The sequence below is a fragment of the Pongo abelii genome, chromosome 4, assembly GCF_028885655.2.
Source record: "Pongo abelii isolate AG06213 chromosome 4, NHGRI_mPonAbe1-v2.0_pri, whole genome shotgun sequence".
Taxonomy (NCBI): Eukaryota; Metazoa; Chordata; class Mammalia; order Primates; family Hominidae; genus Pongo; species Pongo abelii.
In genome coordinates this window covers 1,245,282-1,263,587 of record NC_071989.2, presented here as the reverse complement: position 1 = coordinate 1,263,587, position 18,306 = coordinate 1,245,282, and the positions used below count along the sequence as shown (strand labels likewise).

At 58.2% G+C, this 18,306-nt stretch overlaps 1 protein-coding gene across 1 annotated transcript in view; it reads left to right on the top strand.

Annotated features, from left to right (window-relative positions):
* The first annotated feature begins 5,055 nt into the window (after positions 1-5,055).
* Positions 5,056-18,306, top strand: part of TERT (telomerase reverse transcriptase) — a 47,287-nt gene continuing 34,036 nt past the window's right edge. Inside the window, exons 1-4 of the mRNA XM_054555363.2 lie at positions 5,056-5,339; positions 5,444-6,797; positions 15,447-15,642; positions 17,797-17,977. Coding sequence (XP_054411338.1) covers positions 5,121-5,339; positions 5,444-6,797; positions 15,447-15,642; positions 17,797-17,977 — 1,950 coding nt within the window. The 5' untranslated portion in view covers positions 5,056-5,120. The remainder of the gene's footprint in view (positions 5,340-5,443; positions 6,798-15,446; positions 15,643-17,796; positions 17,978-18,306) is intronic.

Sequence of the window (18,306 nt, the reverse complement as noted above, 5' to 3'; positions counted from 1 at the left end):
GGAAACGAACATGACCCTTGCCTGCCCGCTTCCCTGGGTGGGTCAAGGGTAATGAAGTTGTGTGCATGAAATGACCATGCAAATTATATGACTGAACTGATGGGGACCGTTACTTCCATCATTATTCATCTTCACCCCTAAGGATTGAATGATTCCAGCAACTTCTTCAGGCGTGACAAGCCATGACAAAACTCAATTCTTTTACTAAAAACACCATTCTTTTACTAGGCCCACAGAGCCTGGCCCACACCCCTAATGTATTAGAGTCCAGGAGAGATGAGGCTGCTTTCAGCCACCAGGCTGGGGTGACAACAGCGGCTGGAATAATCTGTTCCTTTAGACTAGTAGACCCTGGGAGACAGGACCCTGAGGCTGCCCTGGCAGGCAGTCCCCCAGATTCTAGGGCCTGGCTGCTGCTTCCCGAGGGCACCATCTGCCCTGGAGACTCACCCTGGGGTGCCACACTGAGGCCAGCCCTGTCTCCACACCCTCTGCCTCCAGGCCTCAGCTTCTCCAGGCCTCAGCTTCTCCAGCAGCTTCCTACACCCTGGGTGGGCCGTGTTCCAGCGATGCTGTCTCACCTGTCCCACTGTGTCTTATCTCAGCAACACAGCTCGCACGGTTCCTCCTCACATGGGGTGTCTGTCTGCTTCCCCAACACTCACATGCGTTCAAGGGAGGAGATTCTGCACCTCCCAGACTGGCTCCTCTGAGCCTGAACCCGGCTCGTGGCCCCCGATGCCGGTTCCTGGCGTCCGGCTGCACGCTGACCTCCATTTCTGGGCGCTCCCCTTCTCCTGTCATCTGCCGGGGCCTGCCAGTGTGTTCTTCTGTTCCCGTGCTCCTTTCCACGTCCAGCCGTCCAGCTGCGTGTGTCTCTGCCCGCTAGGGTCTCGGGGTTTTTATAGGCACAGGATGGGGGTGTGGCGGGCCAGGGTGCTCTTAGGAAATACATTTGGGTGTGAAGGTAGGAGGGCCTGTCCTCACCTAGGTCGGTGGGCACAGGCCAGGGATGGAGCCCTTGCCAGGGACCCGCCCTTCTCTGCCCAGCACTTTCCTGCCTCCCTCCCTCTGGAACACAGAGTGGCAGTTTCCACAAGCACTAAGCATCCTCTTCCCAAAAGACCCAGCAATCGCACCCCTGGACATTTATCCCACAGCCCTGGGAATTCACGTGACTATGCACATCATGTACAAACTCCCGTCCACGACCCACCCCCGCTGTTTTATTTTAACAGCTACAAAGCGGGGAAATCCCTGCTAAAATGTCCTTTAACAAACTGGTTAAGCAAACGGGTCCGCCCGCACCGTGGACAGTTCCTCAGCAGTGAAGAGGAACACGCCGTTTATAAAGCCTGCAGGCACCTCAAGGGAACGACACCGAGTCAAAACTGCCACCACCATGGGATACATACACAACGTGCTCAAAAAGAAAGAATTTCACCCCATGGCAGGGGAGTGGTTGGGGGGTTAGGGACGGTGGGGGCAGCAGCGGGGGGCTACTGCACGCACCTTTTACTAAAGCCAGTTTCCTGGTTCTGACAGTATGGGCTCAGTTATGGGAGACTAACCATAGGGGAGTGGGGATGGGGGAACCCGGAGGCTGTGCCATCTTTGCCATGCCTGAGTGTCCTGGGCAGGATAATGCTCTAGAGATGCCCACGTCCTGATTCCCCCAGACCTGTGGACAGAACCCGCCCGGCCCCAGGGCCTTTGCAGGTGTGATCACCGTGAGGACCCTGAGGTCCAGGATCCTTTGGGATTACCTGCAGGCCCGAAAAGTAATCCAGGGGTTCTGGGAGGAGGCAGGCAGGAGGGTCAGAGGGGTGCAGCCTCGGGACGATGGAGGCAGAGTCAGTCTGAGGCTGCAAAGGGAGGAGGGGCCTCGAGCCCAGGCCTGCAAGCACCTCCAGAAGCTGGACAAAGTGGGGAAGGGACCCTCCACGGAGCCTGCAGCAGGAAGGCAGCACTCACGCTGCCCTTCTAGCACGAAGTGTGTGGGGATTTGCAGAAGCAACAGGAAACCCATGCACTGTGAATCTAGGATTATTTCAAAACAAAAGTTTACAGAAACATCCAAGGACAGGGATGAAGTGCCTCCAGGCAAGGGCAGGGCAGGCACGAGTGACTTTATTTAGCTATTTTATTTTATTTACTTACTTTTTGAGACAGAGTTATGCTCTTGTTGCCCAGGCTGGAGTGCAGTGGCATGATCTCGGCTCACTGCAACCTCCGTCTCCTGGGTTCAAGCAATTCTTGTGCCTCAGCCTCCCAAGTAGCTGGGATTTCAGGCGTGCACCACCACACCCGGCTAATTTTGTATTTTTAGTAGAGATGGGCTTTCACCATGTTGGTCAGGCTGATCTCAAACTCCTGACCTCAGGTGATCCGCCCACCTCAGCCTCCCAAAGTGCTGGGATTACAGGCATGAGCCACTGCACCTGGCCTATTTAACCATTTTAAAACTTCCCTGGGCTCAAGTCACGCCCACTGGTAAGGAGTTCATGGAGTTCAATTTCCCCTTTACTCAGGAGTTACCCTCCTTTGATATTTTCTGTAATTCTTCGTAGACTGGGGATACACGGTCTCTTGACATATTCACAGTTTCTGTGACCACTTGTTATGCCATGGGACCCACTGCAGGGGCTGCGATGCCCCCACCCTGCCAGCAGCTGGGAGGCTGCAGGCCTCAGGTCCCAGTGGGGTTGCCATCTGCCAGTAGAAACCTGATGTAGAATCAGGGCACGAGTGTGGACACCGTCCTGAATCTCAATGTCTCAGTGTGTGCTGAAACACGTAGAAATTAAAGTCCATCTCTCTTACTCTACTGGGATTGAGCCCCTTCCCTATCCCCCCAGGGGCAGAGGAGTTCCGCTCACTCCTGTGGAGGAAGGAATGATACTTTGTTATTTTTCACTGCTGGTACAGAATCCACTGTTTCATTTGTTTGTTTGTTTTGTTTTGAGAGGGGAGTTTCACTCTTGTTCAGGCTGAAGGGAGTGCAATGGCGCGATCTTGGCTTACCACAGCCTCTGCCTCCCAGGTTCAAGTGATTCTCCTGCTTCGGCCTCCTATTTGGCTGGGATTACAGGCACGTGCCACCATGCCCAGCTAATTTTTTGTATTTTTAGTAGAGACGGGGGTGGGGGGGGGTTCACCATGTTGGCCAGGCTGGTCTCGAACTCCTGACCTCAGATGATCCACCTGCTCCGCCTCCTAAGTGCTGGGATTACAGGTGTGGGCCACCATGCCCAGCTCAGAATTTACTCTATTTAGAAACACCTGGGTCTGAGGTAGGACGCTCACCCCACTCAAGTGTTGTGGTGTTTTAAGCCAATGATAGAATTTTGTTGTTGTTGTTAGAACATTCTTGATATTTTACACTGTGATGACTAAGACATCATCAGCTTTTCAAAGACAGACTAACTGCACCCATAATACTGGGGTGTCTTCTGGGTATCAGCGATCTTCATTGAATGCTGGGAGGCCTTTCCTCACCATGCACATGCTGTTAATTACTCCAGCGTAATCTTCTGCCTCCATTTCTTCTCTTCCCTCTTTTAAAATTGTGTTTTCTATGTTGGCTTCTCTGCAGAGAACCAGAGTAAGCTACAACTTAACTTTTGTTGGAACAAATTTTCCAAACCGCCCCTTTGCCCTGGTGGCAGAGACAATTCACAAACACAGCCCTTTAAAAAGGCTTAGGGCTCACTAAGGGGATTTCTAGAAGAGCGACCTGTAATCCTAAGTATTTACAAGACGAGGCTAACCTCCAGCGAGTGTGACGGCCCAGGGAGGGTGCGAGGCCTGTTCAAATGCTACCTCCATAAATAAAGCAATTTCCTCTGCCAGTTTCTGAAAGCAGGAAAGGTTACATTTAAGGTTGCATTTGTTAGCATTTCAGTGTTTGCCGACCTCAGCTACAGCATCCCTGCAAGGCCTCGGGAGACCCAGAAGTTTCTCGCCCCTTAGATCCAAACTTGAGCAATCCGGAGTCTGGATTCCTGGGAAGTCCTCAGCTGTCCTGCGGTTGTGCCGGGGCCCCAGGTCTGGAGGAGCCCAGTGGCCGTGTGGCTTCTACTGCTGGGCGGGAAGTCAGGCCTCCTAGCTGTGCAGTCTGAGGCTTGGAGCCAGGTGCCTGGACCCCGAGGCTGCCCTCCTCCCTGTGCGGGCGCGATGTGACCAGAGGTTGGCCTCATCTGCCAGACAGAGCGCCGGGGCCCAGGGTCAAGGCTGTTGTGGCGGGTGTGAGGCGCCCGGTGCGCGGCCAGCAGGAGCGCCTGGCTCCATTTCCCACCCTTTCTCGACGGGACCGCCCCGGTGGGTGATTAACAGATTTGGGGTGGTTTGCTCATGGTGGGGACCCCTCGCCGCCTGAGAACCTGCAAAGAGAAATGACGGGCCTGTGTCAAGGAGCCCAAGTCGCGGGGAAGTGTTGCAGGGAGGCGCTCCGGGAGGCCCCGCGTGCCCGTCCAGGGAGCAATGCGTCCTCGGGTTCGTCCCCAGCCGCGTCTACGCGTCTCCGTCCTCCCCTTCACGCCCGGCATTCGCGGTGCCCGGAGCCCGACGCCCCGCGTCCGGACCTGGGGGCAGCCCTGGGTCTCCAGATCAGGTCAGCGGCGAAAGGGTCGCCGCACGCACCTGTTCCCAGGGCCCCCACATCACGGCCCCTCCCTCGGGTTACCCCACAGCCTAGGCCGATTCGACCCCTCTCCGCTGGGGCCCTCGCTGGGGTCTCTGCACCCTGGGAGCGGGAGCGGCGCGCGGGCGGGGAAGCGCGGCCCAGACCCCCGGGTCCGCCCGGAGCAGCTGCGCTGTCGGGGCCAGGCCGGGCTCCCAGTGGATTCGCGGGCGCAGACGCCCAGGACCGCGCTTCCCACGTGGCGGAGGGACTGGGGACCCGGGCACCCGTCCTGCCCCTTCACCTTCCAGCTCCGCCTCCTCCGCGCGGACCCCGCCCCCGTCCCGACCCCTCCCGGGTCCCCGGCCCAGCCCCCTCCGGGCCCTCCCAGCCCCTCCCCTTCCTTTCCGCGGCCCCGCCCTCTCCTCGCGGCGCGGGTTGCAGGCAGCGCTGAGTCCTGCTGCGCACGTGGGAGGCCCTGGCCCCGGCCACCCCCGCGATGCCGCGCGCTCCCCGCTGCCGAGCCGTGCGCTCCCTGCTGCGCAGCCACTACCGCGAGGTGCTGCCGCTGGCCACGTTCGTGCGGCGCCTGGGGCCCCAGGGCTGGCGGCTGGTGCAGCGCGGGGACCCGGCGGCTTTCCGCGCGCTGGTGGCCCAGTGTCTGGTGTGCGTGCCCTGGGACGCACGGCCGCCCCCCGCCGCCCCCTCCTTCCGCCAGGTGGGCCTCCCCGGGGTCCGCGTCCGGCTGGGGTTGAGGGCGGCCGGGGGGAACCAGCGACATGCAGAGAGCAGCGCAGGCGACTCAGGGCGCTTCCCCCGCAGGTGTCCTGCCTGAAGGAGCTGGTGGCCCGGGTGCTGCAGAGGCTATGCGAGCGCGGCGCGAGGAACGTGCTGGCCTTCGGCTTCGCGCTGCTGGACGGGGCCCGCGGCGGCCCCCCAGAGGCCTTCACCACCAGCGTGCGCAGCTACCTGCCCAACACGGTGACCGACGCACTGCGGGGGAGCGGGGCGTGGGGGCTGCTGCTGCGCCGCGTGGGCGACGACGTGCTGGTTCACCTGCTGGCACGCTGCGCGCTCTTTGTGCTGGTGGCTCCCAGCTGCGCCTACCAGGTGTGCGGACCGCCGCTGTACCAGCTCGGCGCTGCCACTCAGGCCCGGCCCCCGCCACACGCTAGTGGAACCCGAAGGCGTCTGGGATGCGAACGGGCCTGGAACCATAGCGTAAGGGAGGCCGGGGTCCCCCTGGGCCTGCCAGCCCCGGGTGCGAGGAGGCGCGGGGGCAGTGCCAGCCGAAGTCTGCCGTTGCCCAAGAGGCCCCGGCGTGGGGCTGCCCCTGAGCCGGAGCGGACGCCCGTTGGGCAGGGGTCCTGGGCCCACCCGGACAGGACTCGTGGACCGAGTGACCGTGGTTTCTGTGTGGTGTCACCTGCCAGACCCGCCAAAGAAGCCACCTCTTTGGAGGGTGCGCTCTCTGGCACGCGCCACTCCCACCCATCCGTGGGCCGCCAGCACCACGCGGGCCCCCCATCCACATCGCGGCCACCACGTCCCTGGGACACGACTTGTCCCCCGATGTACGCCGAGACCAAGCACTTCCTCTACTCCTCAGGCGACAAGGAGCAGCTGCGGCCTTCCTTCCTACTCAGCTCTCTGAGGCCCAGCCTGACTGGCGCTCGGAGGCTGGTGGAGACCATTTTTCTGGGTTCCAGGCCCTGGATGCCAGGGACTCCCCGCAGGTTGCGCCGCCTGCCCCAGCGCTACTGGCAAATGCGGCCCCTGTTTCTGGAGCTGCTTGGGAACCATGTGCAGTGCCCCTACGGGGTGCTCCTCAAGACGCACTGCCCGCTGCGGGCTGCAGTCATCCCAGCAGCCGGTGTCTGTGCCCGGGAGAAGCCCCAGGGCTCTGTGGCGGCCCCCGAGGAGGAGGACACAGACCCCCGTCGCCTGGTGCAGCTGCTCCGCCAGCACAGCAGCCCCTGGCAGGTGTACGGCTTCGTGCGGGCCTGCCTGCGCCGGCTGGTGCCCCCAGGCCTCTGGGGCTCCAGGCACAACGAACGCCGCTTCCTCAGGAACACCAAGAAGTTCATCTCTCTGGGGAAGCATGCCAAGCTCTCGCTGCAGGAGCTGACGTGGAAGATGAGCGTGCGGGACTGCGCTTGGCTGCGCAGGAGCCCAGGTGAGGAGGTGGTGGCCGTCGAGGGCCCAGGCCCCAGAGCTGAATGCAGTAGGGGCTCAGAAAAGGGGGCAGGCAGAGCCCTGGTCCTCCGGTCTCCATCGTCACGTGGGCACACGTGGCTTCTCGCTCAGGACGTCGAGTGGACACGGTGATCTCTGCCTCTGCTCTCCCTCCTGTCCAGTTTGCATAAACTTACGAGGTTCACCGTCACGTTTTGATGGACACGCAGTTTCCAGGCGCTGAGGCCAGAGCAGTGAACAGAGGAGGCTGGGCGCGGCAGTGGAGCCGGGTTGCCGGCAATGGGGAGAAGTGTCTGGAAGCACAGACGCTCTGGCGAGGGTGCCTGCAGGTTACCTATAATCCTCTTCGCAATTTCAAGGGTGGGAATAAGAGGTGGGGACGAGAACCTCGTCTTCCTGGGGGTGGGAGGTAAGGGTTTTGCAGGTGCACGTGGTCAGCCAATATGCAGGTTTGTGTTTAAGATTTAATTCTGTGTTGAGGGCCAGGTGCGGTGGGTCAGGCCTGTAATCCCAGCACTTTGGGAAGCTGAGGCAGGTGGATCACCTGAGGTCAGGAGTTTGAGACCAGCCTGACCAACATGGTGAAACCCTATCTGTACTAAAAATACAAAAATTAGCTGGGCGTGGTGGCGTGTGCCTGTAATCCCAGCTACTTGGGAGGCTGAGGCAGGAGAATCACTTGAACCCGGGAGGCGGAGGTTGCAGTGAGCTGAGATTGTGCCATTGCACTCCAGCCCCGGGGACAAGAGTGAAACTCTGTCTTAAAAAAAAAAAAAGTGTGCGTTGACTGTGCCAGGACAGGGTAGAGGGAGGGAGATAAGACTGTCCTCCAGCACAGATCCTAGTCCCATCTTTAGGTATGAAGAGGGCCGCATGGGAGCAGAGGACAACAGATGGTTCCACCTGCTTAGGAAGGGACAGTGTTTGTGGGTGTTCAGGGAATGGTGCTGCTGGACCCTACCGTGTCCCCACCATGTTTTTCTGGATTTGATGTTGAGGCACCTCCGCTCCAGCCCCCTTTTGGCTCCCAGTGCTCCCAGGCCCTACAGTGGCAGCTAGAAGTCCCGATTTCACCCCCTCCCCACAAACTCCCAAGACATGTAAGACTTCCGGCCATGCAGACAAGGAGGGTGACCTTCCTGGGGCCCTTTTTTTTTTTTCTTTTTTTTTTTTTTTATGGTGGCAAAAGTCATATAACATGAGATTGGCACTCCTAACACGGTTTTCTGTGTACAGTGCAGAATTGCTAACTCGGTGGTGTTTACAGCAGGTTGCTTGAAATGCTGCATCTTGCATGACTGGAAGTCCCTTCCCATCGAACAGCAGCTGCCTCACACCTGCTGCCGCTCAGGTGGACCACGCCGTCAGATAAGCATCATGCAACCCATTTTTGCTTTTTGCGCTCCAGCTTCCTTCGTCGAGGAGAGTTTGAGTTCTCTGATCAGGACTCTGCCTGTCATTATTGCTGTTCTCTGATTTCAGATGAGGTCACAATCTGCCCCTGGCTTGTGCAGGGAATGAGGCGTGGTCCCGGGGTGTCCCTGTCACGTGCAGGGTGAGTGAGGCACGGCCCCCGGGTGTCCCTGTGACGTGTAGGGTGAGTGAGGCGTGGTCCCCGGGTGTCCCTGTCATGCGTAGGGTGAGTGAGGCACAGTCCCCGGGTGTCCCTGTCATGTGTAGAGTGAGTGAGGCACAGTCCCCGGGTGTCCCTGTCATGCGTAGGGTGAGAGAGGTACAGTCCCCAGGTGTCCCTGTCATGCGTAGGGTGAGAGAGGTACAGTCCCCGGGTGTCCCTGTCATGCGTAGGGTGAGTGAGGCACAGTCCCTGGGTGTCCCTGTCATGTGTAGGGTGAGTGAGGCACGGTCCCGGGTGTCACTGTCACGTGTAGGGTGATTGAGGTGCGGTCCCCGGGTGTCCCTGTGACGTGTAGGGTGAGTGAGGCACGGTCCCCAGGTGTCCCTGTCATGCATAGGGTGAGTGAGGTGTGGTCCCCGGGTGTCCCTGTCATGTGTAGGGTGATTGAGGCGCGGTCCCCAGGTGTCCCTGTGACATGTAGCGTGAGTGAGGCACAGTCCCCGGGTGTCCCTGTCGTGTAGGGTGAGTGAGGCGCAGTCCCCGAGTGTCTCTGTCACGTGTAGAGTGAGTGAGGTGCGGTCCCTGGGTGTCTCTGTGACGTGTAGGGTGAGTGAGGCACAGTCCCTGGGTGTCCCTGTCATGTGTAGGGTGAGTGAGGCACGGTCCCGGGTGTCACTGTCACATGTAGGGTGATTGAGGTGCGGTCCCCGGGTGTCCCTGTGACGTGTAGGGTGAGTGAGGCGCGGTCCCCAGGTGTCCCTGTCATGCATAGGGTGAGTGAGGTGCGGTCCCCGGGTGTCCCTGTCATGTGTAGGGTGAGTGAGGCGCGGTCCCCGGGTGTCCCTGTGACGTGTAGGATGAGTGAGACGCGGTCCCCAGGTGTCTCTGTCATGCGTAGGGTGAGTGAGGCACGGCCCCCAGGTGTCCCTGTCATGCGTAGGGTGATTGAGGCGCGATCCCCGGGTATCCCTGTCATGCGTAGGGTGATTGAGGCACGGTCCCCGGGTGTCTCTGTGACGTGTAGCATGAGTGAGGCACGGCCCCCGAGTGTCCCTGTCACGTGCAGGGTGAGTGAGGCACGGTCCCGGGTGTCCCTGTCACGTGCAGGGTGAGTGAGGCACGGTCCCGGGTGTCCCTGTAACGTGTAGGGTGAGTGAGGCACGGTCCCCGGGTGTCCCTGTCACGCCTAGGGTGATTGAGGCACGGTCCCCGGGTGTCCCCATCATGTGTAGGGTGATTGAGGCACGGCCCCCAGGTGTCTCTGTCATGTGTAGGGTGAGTGAGGCACGGCCCCCGGGTGTCCCTGTCATGTGCAGAGTGAGTGAGGCATGGTCCCCGGGTGTCCCTGTCATGCGTAGGGTGATTGAGGCACGGTCCCCGAGTGTCCCTGTCATGCATAGGGTGATTGAGGCGCAGTCCCCGGGTGTCCCTGTGACGTGTAGCGTGAGTGAGGCACGGCCCCCAAGTGTCCCTGTCACGTGTAGGGTGAGTGAGGCACAGTCCTGGGTGTCCCTGTCACGTGCAGGGTGAGTGAGGCACGGTCCCCGGGTGTCCCTGTCGCATGCAGGGTGAGTGAGGCACGGTCCCCGGGTGTCCCTGTCACGTGCAGAGTGAGTGAGGCACGGTCCCCGGGTGTCCCTGTCATGCGTAGGGTGATTGAGGCACAGTCCCTGGGTGTCCCTGTCATGCATAGGGTGATTGAGGTGCAGTCCCCGGGTGTCTCTGTGACGTGTAGCGTGAGTGAGGCACGGCCCCCGGGTGTCCCTGTCACGCCTAGGGTGATTGAGGCACGGTCCCCGGGTGTCCCTGTCACGTGCAGAGTGAGTGAGGCACGGTCCCCGGGTGTCCCTGTCACGCCTAGGGTGATTGAGGCACGGTCCCCAGGTGTCCCTGTCACGTGCAGAGTGAGTGAGGCACGGTCCCCGGGTGTCCCTGTCACGTGTAGGGTGAGTGAGGCACGGTCCCCGGGTGTCCCTGTCACGTGCAGGGTGAGTGAGGCACGGTCCCCGGGTGTCCCTGTCACGTGCAGGGTGAGTGAGGCACGGTCCCCGGCTGTCCCTGTCACGTGCAGGGTGAGTGAGGCACGGTCCCCGGGTGTCCCTGTCACGCCTAGGGTGATTGAGGCACGGTCCCCGGGTGTCCCTGTCACGTGCAGAGTGAGTGAGGCACGGTCCCCGGGTGTCCCTGTCATGCATAGGGTGAGTGAGGCACGGCCCCCGGGTGTCCCTGTCATGTGCAGAGTGAGTGAGGCACGGTCCCCGGGTGTCCCTGTCATGTGCAGAGTGAGTGAGGCACGGTCCCCGGGTGTCCCTGTCATGCATAGGATGAGCGAGGCGCGGTCCCCGGGTGTCTCTGTCACGCGTAGGGTGATTGAGGCACGGCCCCCGGGTGTCCCTGTCACGCGCAGGGTGAGTGAGGCGCGGCCCCCGGGTGTCCCTGTCACGCGCAGGGTGAGTGAGGCGCGGCCCCCGGGTGTCCCTGTCACGCGCAGGGTGAGTGAGGCGCGGCCCCCGGGTGTCCCTGTCACGCGCAGGGTGAGTGAGGCGCGGCCCCCGGGTGTCCCTGTCACGCGCAGGGTGAGTGAGGCGCGGCCCCCGGGTGTCCCTGTCACGCGCAGGGTGAGTGAGGCGCGGCCCCCGGGTGTCCCTGTCACGCGCAGGGTGAGTGAGGCGCGGCCCCCGGGTGTCCCTGTCACGCGCAGGGTGAGTGAGGCGCGGCCCCCGGGTGTCCCTGTCACGCGCAGGGTGAGTGAGGCGCGGCCCCCGGGTGTCCCTGTCACGCGCAGGGTGAGTGAGGCTCGGCCCCCGGGTGTCCCTGTCACGCGCAGGGTGAGTGAGGCGCGGCCCCCGGGTGTCCCTGTCACGCGCAGGGTGAGTGAGGCGCGGCCCCCGGGTGTCCCTGTCACGCGCAGGGTGAGTGAGGCTCGGTCCCCGGGTGTCCCTGTCACGTGCAGGGTGAGTGAGGCTCGGTCCCCGGGTGTCCCTGTCACGTGCAGGGTGAGTGAGGCTCGGTCCCCGGGTGTCTCTGTCACATGCAGGGTGAGTGAGGCACGGTCCCCGGGTGTCCCTGTCACGTGCAGGGTGAGTGAGGCACTGTCCCCAGGTGTCCTTGGCTTTTGCTCACTTGAGCTTGCTCCTGGATATTTGCTCTTTCTATAGCCACAGATGTGCCGGTTGCCCATTGCCTGGGTAGATGGTGCAGGCACAGTGCTGGTCCCCAAGCCTATCTTTTCTGATGCTTGGCTCTTCTTGGTCACCTCTCCGTTCCATTTTGCTACGGGGACACGGGACTGCAGGCTCTTGCCTCCCGCCTGCCAGGCACTGCAGCCACAGCTTCAGGTCCGCTTGCCTCTGTTGGGCCTGGCTTACCCACCACGTACCCGCCACACCCATGCTGCCAATACTCCTCTCCCAGCTTGTCCCATGCTGAGGCTGGACTCTGGGCTGCCTGTGTCTGCTGCCATGTGTTGCTGGAGACGTCCCAGAAAGGGTTCTCTGTGGCCTGAAGGAAAGCAAGGCACACCAGCCCCTCACTTGTCCTGTTTTCTCCCAAGCTGCCCCTCTGCTTGGCCCCCTTGGGTGGGTGGCAACGCTTGTCACCTTATTCTGGGCACCTGCCGCTCATTGCTTAGGCTGGGCTCTGCCTCCAGTCACCCCCTCACATGGATTGACATCCAGCCACAGGTTGGAGTGTCTCCGTCTGTCTCCTGCTGTGAGACCCACGCAGAGGGCCGGTGTCTCCACCGGCCTTCGTCAGACTTCTCTCTTGGGTCTTAGTTTTGAATTTCACTGATTTACCTCTGACGTTTCTATCTTTCCATTGTATGCTTTCTTTTGGTTTATTCTTTCATTCCTTTTCTAGCCTCTTAGTTTAGTTATGCCTTTCACTCTAAGTGCTGCCTTAGCTGCACCCTGTGTTTTGATGTGAAGTAATTTCAACATCAGCCACTTTTAAGTGTTCTTAAAGTACTTAAAAGTGTTAATACTTCTTTTAAGTATTCTTATTCTGTGATTTTTTTTTCGTGCACCCTGTGTTTTGATGTGAAATCATTTTGATATCAGTCACTTTTAAGTATTCTTTAGCTTATTCTGTGATTTCTTTGAGCAGTGAGTTATTTGAACATTGTTTATGTTCAAGATTTGTAGAGTATCAAGATACGTAGAGTATTTTAAGTTATCGTTTTGTTATTGATTTCTAACTCAGTTGTGTAGTGGTCTGTATAATACCAATTATTTGAAGTTTGTGGAGCCTTGCTTTGTGATCTAGTGTGTGGATGGTTTCCAGAACCGTCCATTGTAAATCTGACATCCTGTCAATAGTGGGCATATGCATGTTCACTATATCCAGCTTATTAAGGTCCTGTGCAAAGCTTCTGTCTCCTTCTAGATGCATGAAATTCCAAGAAGGAGGCCACAGTCCCTCACCTGGGGGATGGGTCTGTTCATTTCTTCTCGTTTGGTAGCATTTATGGGAGGCATTATTAGGTGCAGGCACATGGTAGTATTTTTATCTTCCTGATGAGTAAATCTTTTGTAGACTTCTATGTCTCTAGTAATCTAGTAATTCTTTTTTTAAATTGCTCTTAGTACTGCCACACTGGGCTTCTTTTGATTAGTATTTTCCTGCTGTGTCTGTTTTCTGCCTTTAATTTATATTTTTTTATATATATATACAATTTTTTTTTTTTTTTTTTGAGAGAGTCTTGCTCTGTCGCCCAGGGTGAGTGCAGTGGTGTGATCACAGGTCAGTGTAACTTTTACCTTCTGACCTGAGCCATCCTCTCACCTCAGCCTCCTGAGTAGCTGGAACTACAGACACGCACCACTACACCTGGCTAATTTTTAAATTTTTTCTGGAGACAGGGTCTTCCTGTGTTGCCCAGGCTGGTCTCAAATTCTTGGACTCAAGGGATCCACCTACCTCGGCTTCCCAAAGTGCTGAATTACAGGCATGAGCCACCGCGCCTGGCCTAATTTTCAACACTTTTATATTCTTATAGTGTAGGTATGTCCTATTAACAGCATGTAGGTGAATTTCCAATCCAGTCTGACAGTCGTTGTTTAACTGGATAACCTGATTTGTTTTCGTTTTTTTGTCACTAGAGACCCGTCTGGTGCACTCTGATTCTCCACTTGCCTGTTGCGTGTCCTCGTTCCCTTGCTTCTCACCACCTCTTTGGTTGCCGTGTGCATGTCCTGCTGAGTGTGTGTTGATCCTGTTGTTGCCTCCTGGTCACTGGGCATTTGCTTTTATTTCCCTTTGCTTAGTGCTACCCCCTGATCTTTTTGTTGTCGTTTGCTTTTGTTTATTGAGACAGAGTCTCACTCTGTCACCCAGGCTGGAGTGCAATGGCGCAATCTCAGCTCACTGCAACCTCTGCCTCCTGGGTTCAAGCAGTTCTCATTCCTCAACCTCATGAGTAGCTGGGATTACAGGCGCCTGCCACCACACCTGGCTAATTTTTGTATTTTTAGTAGAGATGGGGTTTCACCATGTTGGCCAGGCTGGTCTCAAACTCCTGACCTCAAGTGATCTGCCCGCCTTGGCCTCCCACAGTGCTGGGATTACAGGTGCGAGCCACCACGCCCGGTGTACCCTGATCTTTTAAAATGAAGTCTGAAACATTGCTGCCCTTGTCCTGAGCAATAAGACACTTAGTGTATTTTAACTCTGGTCACCACCCCCAGCCTGTGTGCTGTTTTCCCTGCTGACTTAGTTCTATCTCAGGCATCTTGACACCCCCACAAGCTAAGCATTATTAATATTGTTTTCCGTGTTCAGTGTTTCTTTAGCTTTGCCCCCGCCCTGCTTTTCCTCCTTTGTTCCCCGTCTGCCTTCTGTCCCAGGCCCGCCGTCTGGGGTCCCCTTCCTTGTCCTTTGCATGGTTCTTCTGTGTTGTTATTGCTGGTAAACCCCAGCTTTACCTGTGCTGGCATCCATGGCATCTAGCGACGTCCGGGGACCTCTGCTTATGATGCACAGATGAAGACGTGGAGACTCACGAGGAGGGCGGTCATCTTGGCCCGTGAGTGTCTGGAGCACCACGTGGCCAGCGTTCCTTAGCCAGTGAGTGACAGCAACGTCCGCTCGGCCTGGGTTCTGCCTGGAAAACCCCAGGCATGTTGGGATCTGGTGGCTCCGTGGTGTTGAGTTTGAAATCGTGCAAACCCGCGGTGTGGCGCCAGCTCTGACGGTGCTGCCTGGTGGGGGAGTGTCTGCTTCCTCCCTTCTGCTTGGGAACCAGGACAAAGGATGAGGTTCCGAGCCGTTGTCGCCCAACAGGAACATGACATGAGCCATGTGGATAATTTTAAAATTTCTAGGCTGGGCGCGGTGGCTCACGCCTGTAATCCCAGCACTTTGGGAGGCCGAGGCGGGTGGATCACGAGGTCAGGAGGTCGAGACCATCCTGGCCAACATGGTGAAACCCCATCTGTACTAAAAACACAAAAATTAGCTGGGCATGGTGGCAGGTACCTGTAATCCCAGCTACCTGGGAGGCTGAGGCAGGAGAATCGCTTGAACCAGGGAGTTGGAAGTTGCAGTGAGCCGAGATTGCACCACTGCACTCCAGCCTGGCAACAGGGCGAGACTCTGTCTCAAAAAAAAAAAAAAAAAAAAAAAATTCTAGTAGCCACATTAAAAAAGTGAAAAAGAAAAGGTGAAATTAATGTAATAATAGATTTTACTGAAGCCCAGCCTGTCCACACCTCATCATTTTAGGGTGTCACTGGTGGGAGCGTCACTCACAGGACATTTGACGTTTTTTGAGCTTTGTCTGCGGGATCCCGTGTGTAGGTCCCATGCGTGGCCATCTCAGCCTGGACCTGCTGGGCTTCCCGTGGCCATGGCTGTCGTACCGGATGGTGCAGGTCTGGGGTGAGGTCGCCAGGCACTCGGTGAGTTGAATGTGCGGTGTCTGGATGGTGCAGGTCCGGGGTGAGGTCGCCAGGCCCTTGGTGAGCTGGATGTGCGGTGTCCGGATGGTGCAGGTCCGGGGTGAGGTCACCAGGCCCTCGGTGATCTGGATGTGGGGTGTCCTTCTCATTTCAGGGGTTGGCTGTGTTCCGGCCGCAGAGCACCGTCTGCGTGAGGAGATCCTGGCCAAGTTCCTGCACTGGCTGATGAGCGTGTACGTCGTCGAGCTGCTCAGGTCTTTCTTTTATGTCACGGAGACCACGTTTCAGAAGAACAGGCTCTTTTTCTACCGGAAGAGTGTCTGGAGCAAGTTGCAAAGCATTGGAATCAGGTAGTGTATCTGCACACCCATCCTCTGCTTCTCACAGTCCTGGAACACCAGCCCTGGCCTCAGCGTGCACCTGTCTCCACTTGCTGGTGCTTCCCTGGTTGTGCAGCTCTGGGCTGGGAGCCAGGGGCCCCATCACAGGCCTGGTCCAAGTGGATTCTGTGCAAGGCTCTGACTGCCCGGAGCTCACGTTCTCTTACTTGTAAAATCAGGAGTTTGTGCCAAGTGGTCTCTAGGGTTTGTAAAGCAGAAGGGATTTATATTGGATGGAAACACTACCACTAGCCTCCTTGCCTCTCCCCGGGATGTGGGTCTGATTCTCTCTCTTTTTTGTTTTTTTTTTTTTTGAGATGGAGTCTCACTCTGTTGCCCAGGCTGGAGTGCGGTGGTGTAATCTTGGCTCGCTGCCACCCCCACCTCCCGGGTTTAAGCGATTCTCCAGCCTCAGTCTCCTAAATAGCTGGGATTACCGGCACCTGCCACCATGCCTGGCTAATTTTTGTACTTTTAGGAAAAACAAGGTTTCACCATGTTGGCCAGGCTGGTCTGGAACTCCTGACCTCAGGTGATCCACCCACCTTGGCCTCCCAAAGTGCTGGGTTTACAGGCTAAGCCACTGTGCCCAGCCCCCGGTTCTCTTTTAATTCGTGCTCTTCTGTATGAATCTTTAATCTATTGGATTTAGGTCATGACAGGATAAACTCCCGCCCAGTTGGCGACTCACTGCAGGGAGCACCTGTGCAGGGAGCACTTGGGGATAGGCGAGTTCCACCATGAGCTAACTTCCAGGTGGCTGCATTTGAATGGCTGTGAGATTTTGTCTGCAATGTTCAGCTGATGAGAGTGTGAAAGATTGTGGCAGATTCAAGCTGGATTTGCATTAGTTAGGGACTGGAGCGCTCATCTGGGAGACGCCAGCCTGGCTGAGCCCAGGCCATGGTATTAGCTTCTCCGTGTCCCGCCGAGGCTGACTGTGGAGGCCTTTAGTCACAAGGTCAGGGCTTCCCCAGCTCCTCTGCACACTCGAGTCCCTGGGGGGCCTGGTCACACCCCATGCCCCAAATCAGGATGTCTGCAGAGGGAGCTGGCAGCAGACCTCGTCAGAGGTAACAGCCTCTGGGCTGGGGACCCCGATGTGGTGCTGGGGCCATTTCCTCCTGCATCTGGGGGAGGGTTAGGGCTTTCCCTGCGGGAGCATGTTAATACACAATGCACCCTACTTAGACTTTACACATATTTAATGGTGTGCGACCTAACATGGTCATTTGACCAGTATTTTGGAGAGAATTTAATTGGGGTGACCAGAAGGAGCAGACGGACATGGTGGCCCCCAAGATGCTCCTTGTCACTACTGGGACTGTTGTTCTGCCTGGGGGGCCTTGGAGGCCCCTCCTGCCTGGACAGGGTACTGTGCCTTTTCTACACTCGGCTGGGCCTGCGGCCTGGGGTCAGGGCACCAGCCCCGGAGCACCCGCGGCCCTAGTGTCCACGAAGTGCCAGGCCGTCAGCCACAGATGCCCAGGTCCAGGTGTGGCCACTCCAGCCCCCTGCACCCCCATGGGTGGTTTTGGGGGAAAAGGCCAAAGGGCAGAGGTGTCAGGAAACTGGTGGGCTCAAGGGAGCTGATTCTGCTCCTTGGCTGAGCTGCCCTGAGCAGCCTCTCCCACCCTCTCCATCTGAAGGGATGTGGCTCTTTCTGCCTGGGGGTCCTGCCTGGGGCCAGCCTTGGGCTACCCCAGTGGCTGTACCAGAGGCACAGGCATCCTGTGTGGAGGGGGCATGGGTTCATGTGGCCCCAGATGCAGCCTTGCACCCCATCTTGGGTGGCGGCCACCAGACAGGCAATCTTGGGGGGTTAATTATGGGACCAGGCTCCCTGGTGCTGACGGTGGGACAGTCACCCTGGGGGTTGATCACCGGACTGGGCGTCCCCAGGGTTGACTATAGGACCAGGTGTCCAGGTGCCCTGCAAGTAGAGGGGCTCTCGGAGGCGTCTGGCTGGCGTGGGTGGACGTGGCCCCGGGCGTGGCCTTCAGTGTGTGCTGCCGTGGGTGCCCTGAGCCCTCACTGAGTCGATGGGGCCTTGTGGCTTCCCGTGAGCTTCCCCCAAGTCTGTTGCCTGGCTGAGCAAGGCTCCTGAGGGGCTCTCTATTGCAGACAGCACTTGAAGAGGGTGCAGCTGCGGGAGCTGTCAGAAACAGAGGTCAGGCAGCATCGGGAAGCCAGGCCCGCCCTGCTGACGTCCAGACTCCGCTTCATCCCCAAGCCTGACGGGCTCCGGCCAATTGTGAACATGGACTACGTCGTGGGAGCCAGAACATTCCGCAGAGAAAAGAGGGTGGCTATGCTTTGGTTTAGTTTCCTTTTTAAACAGAAGTGCGTTTGAGCCCTGCGTTTGGTACCAGCTTAGATGAAGGGCCCGGAGGAGGGGCCACGGGACACGGCCAGGGCCACAGCACAGCTTCAACCCATTTGTGGTCACGGTGAGGTGGCCGAGGTGCCGGTGCCTCCAGAAAAGCAGCGTGGGGGTGTGGGGGGAGGTCCAGGGGGCAGGGACAGGCTCTGAGGACCACAAGAAGCAGCTGGGCCGGGGCCTGGACGCCGCAGAACCTGAGGTCCCGGATCCGTGTCCTGCTGTGGTGCTCAGGCACCGTGTGCTTCCGTGTA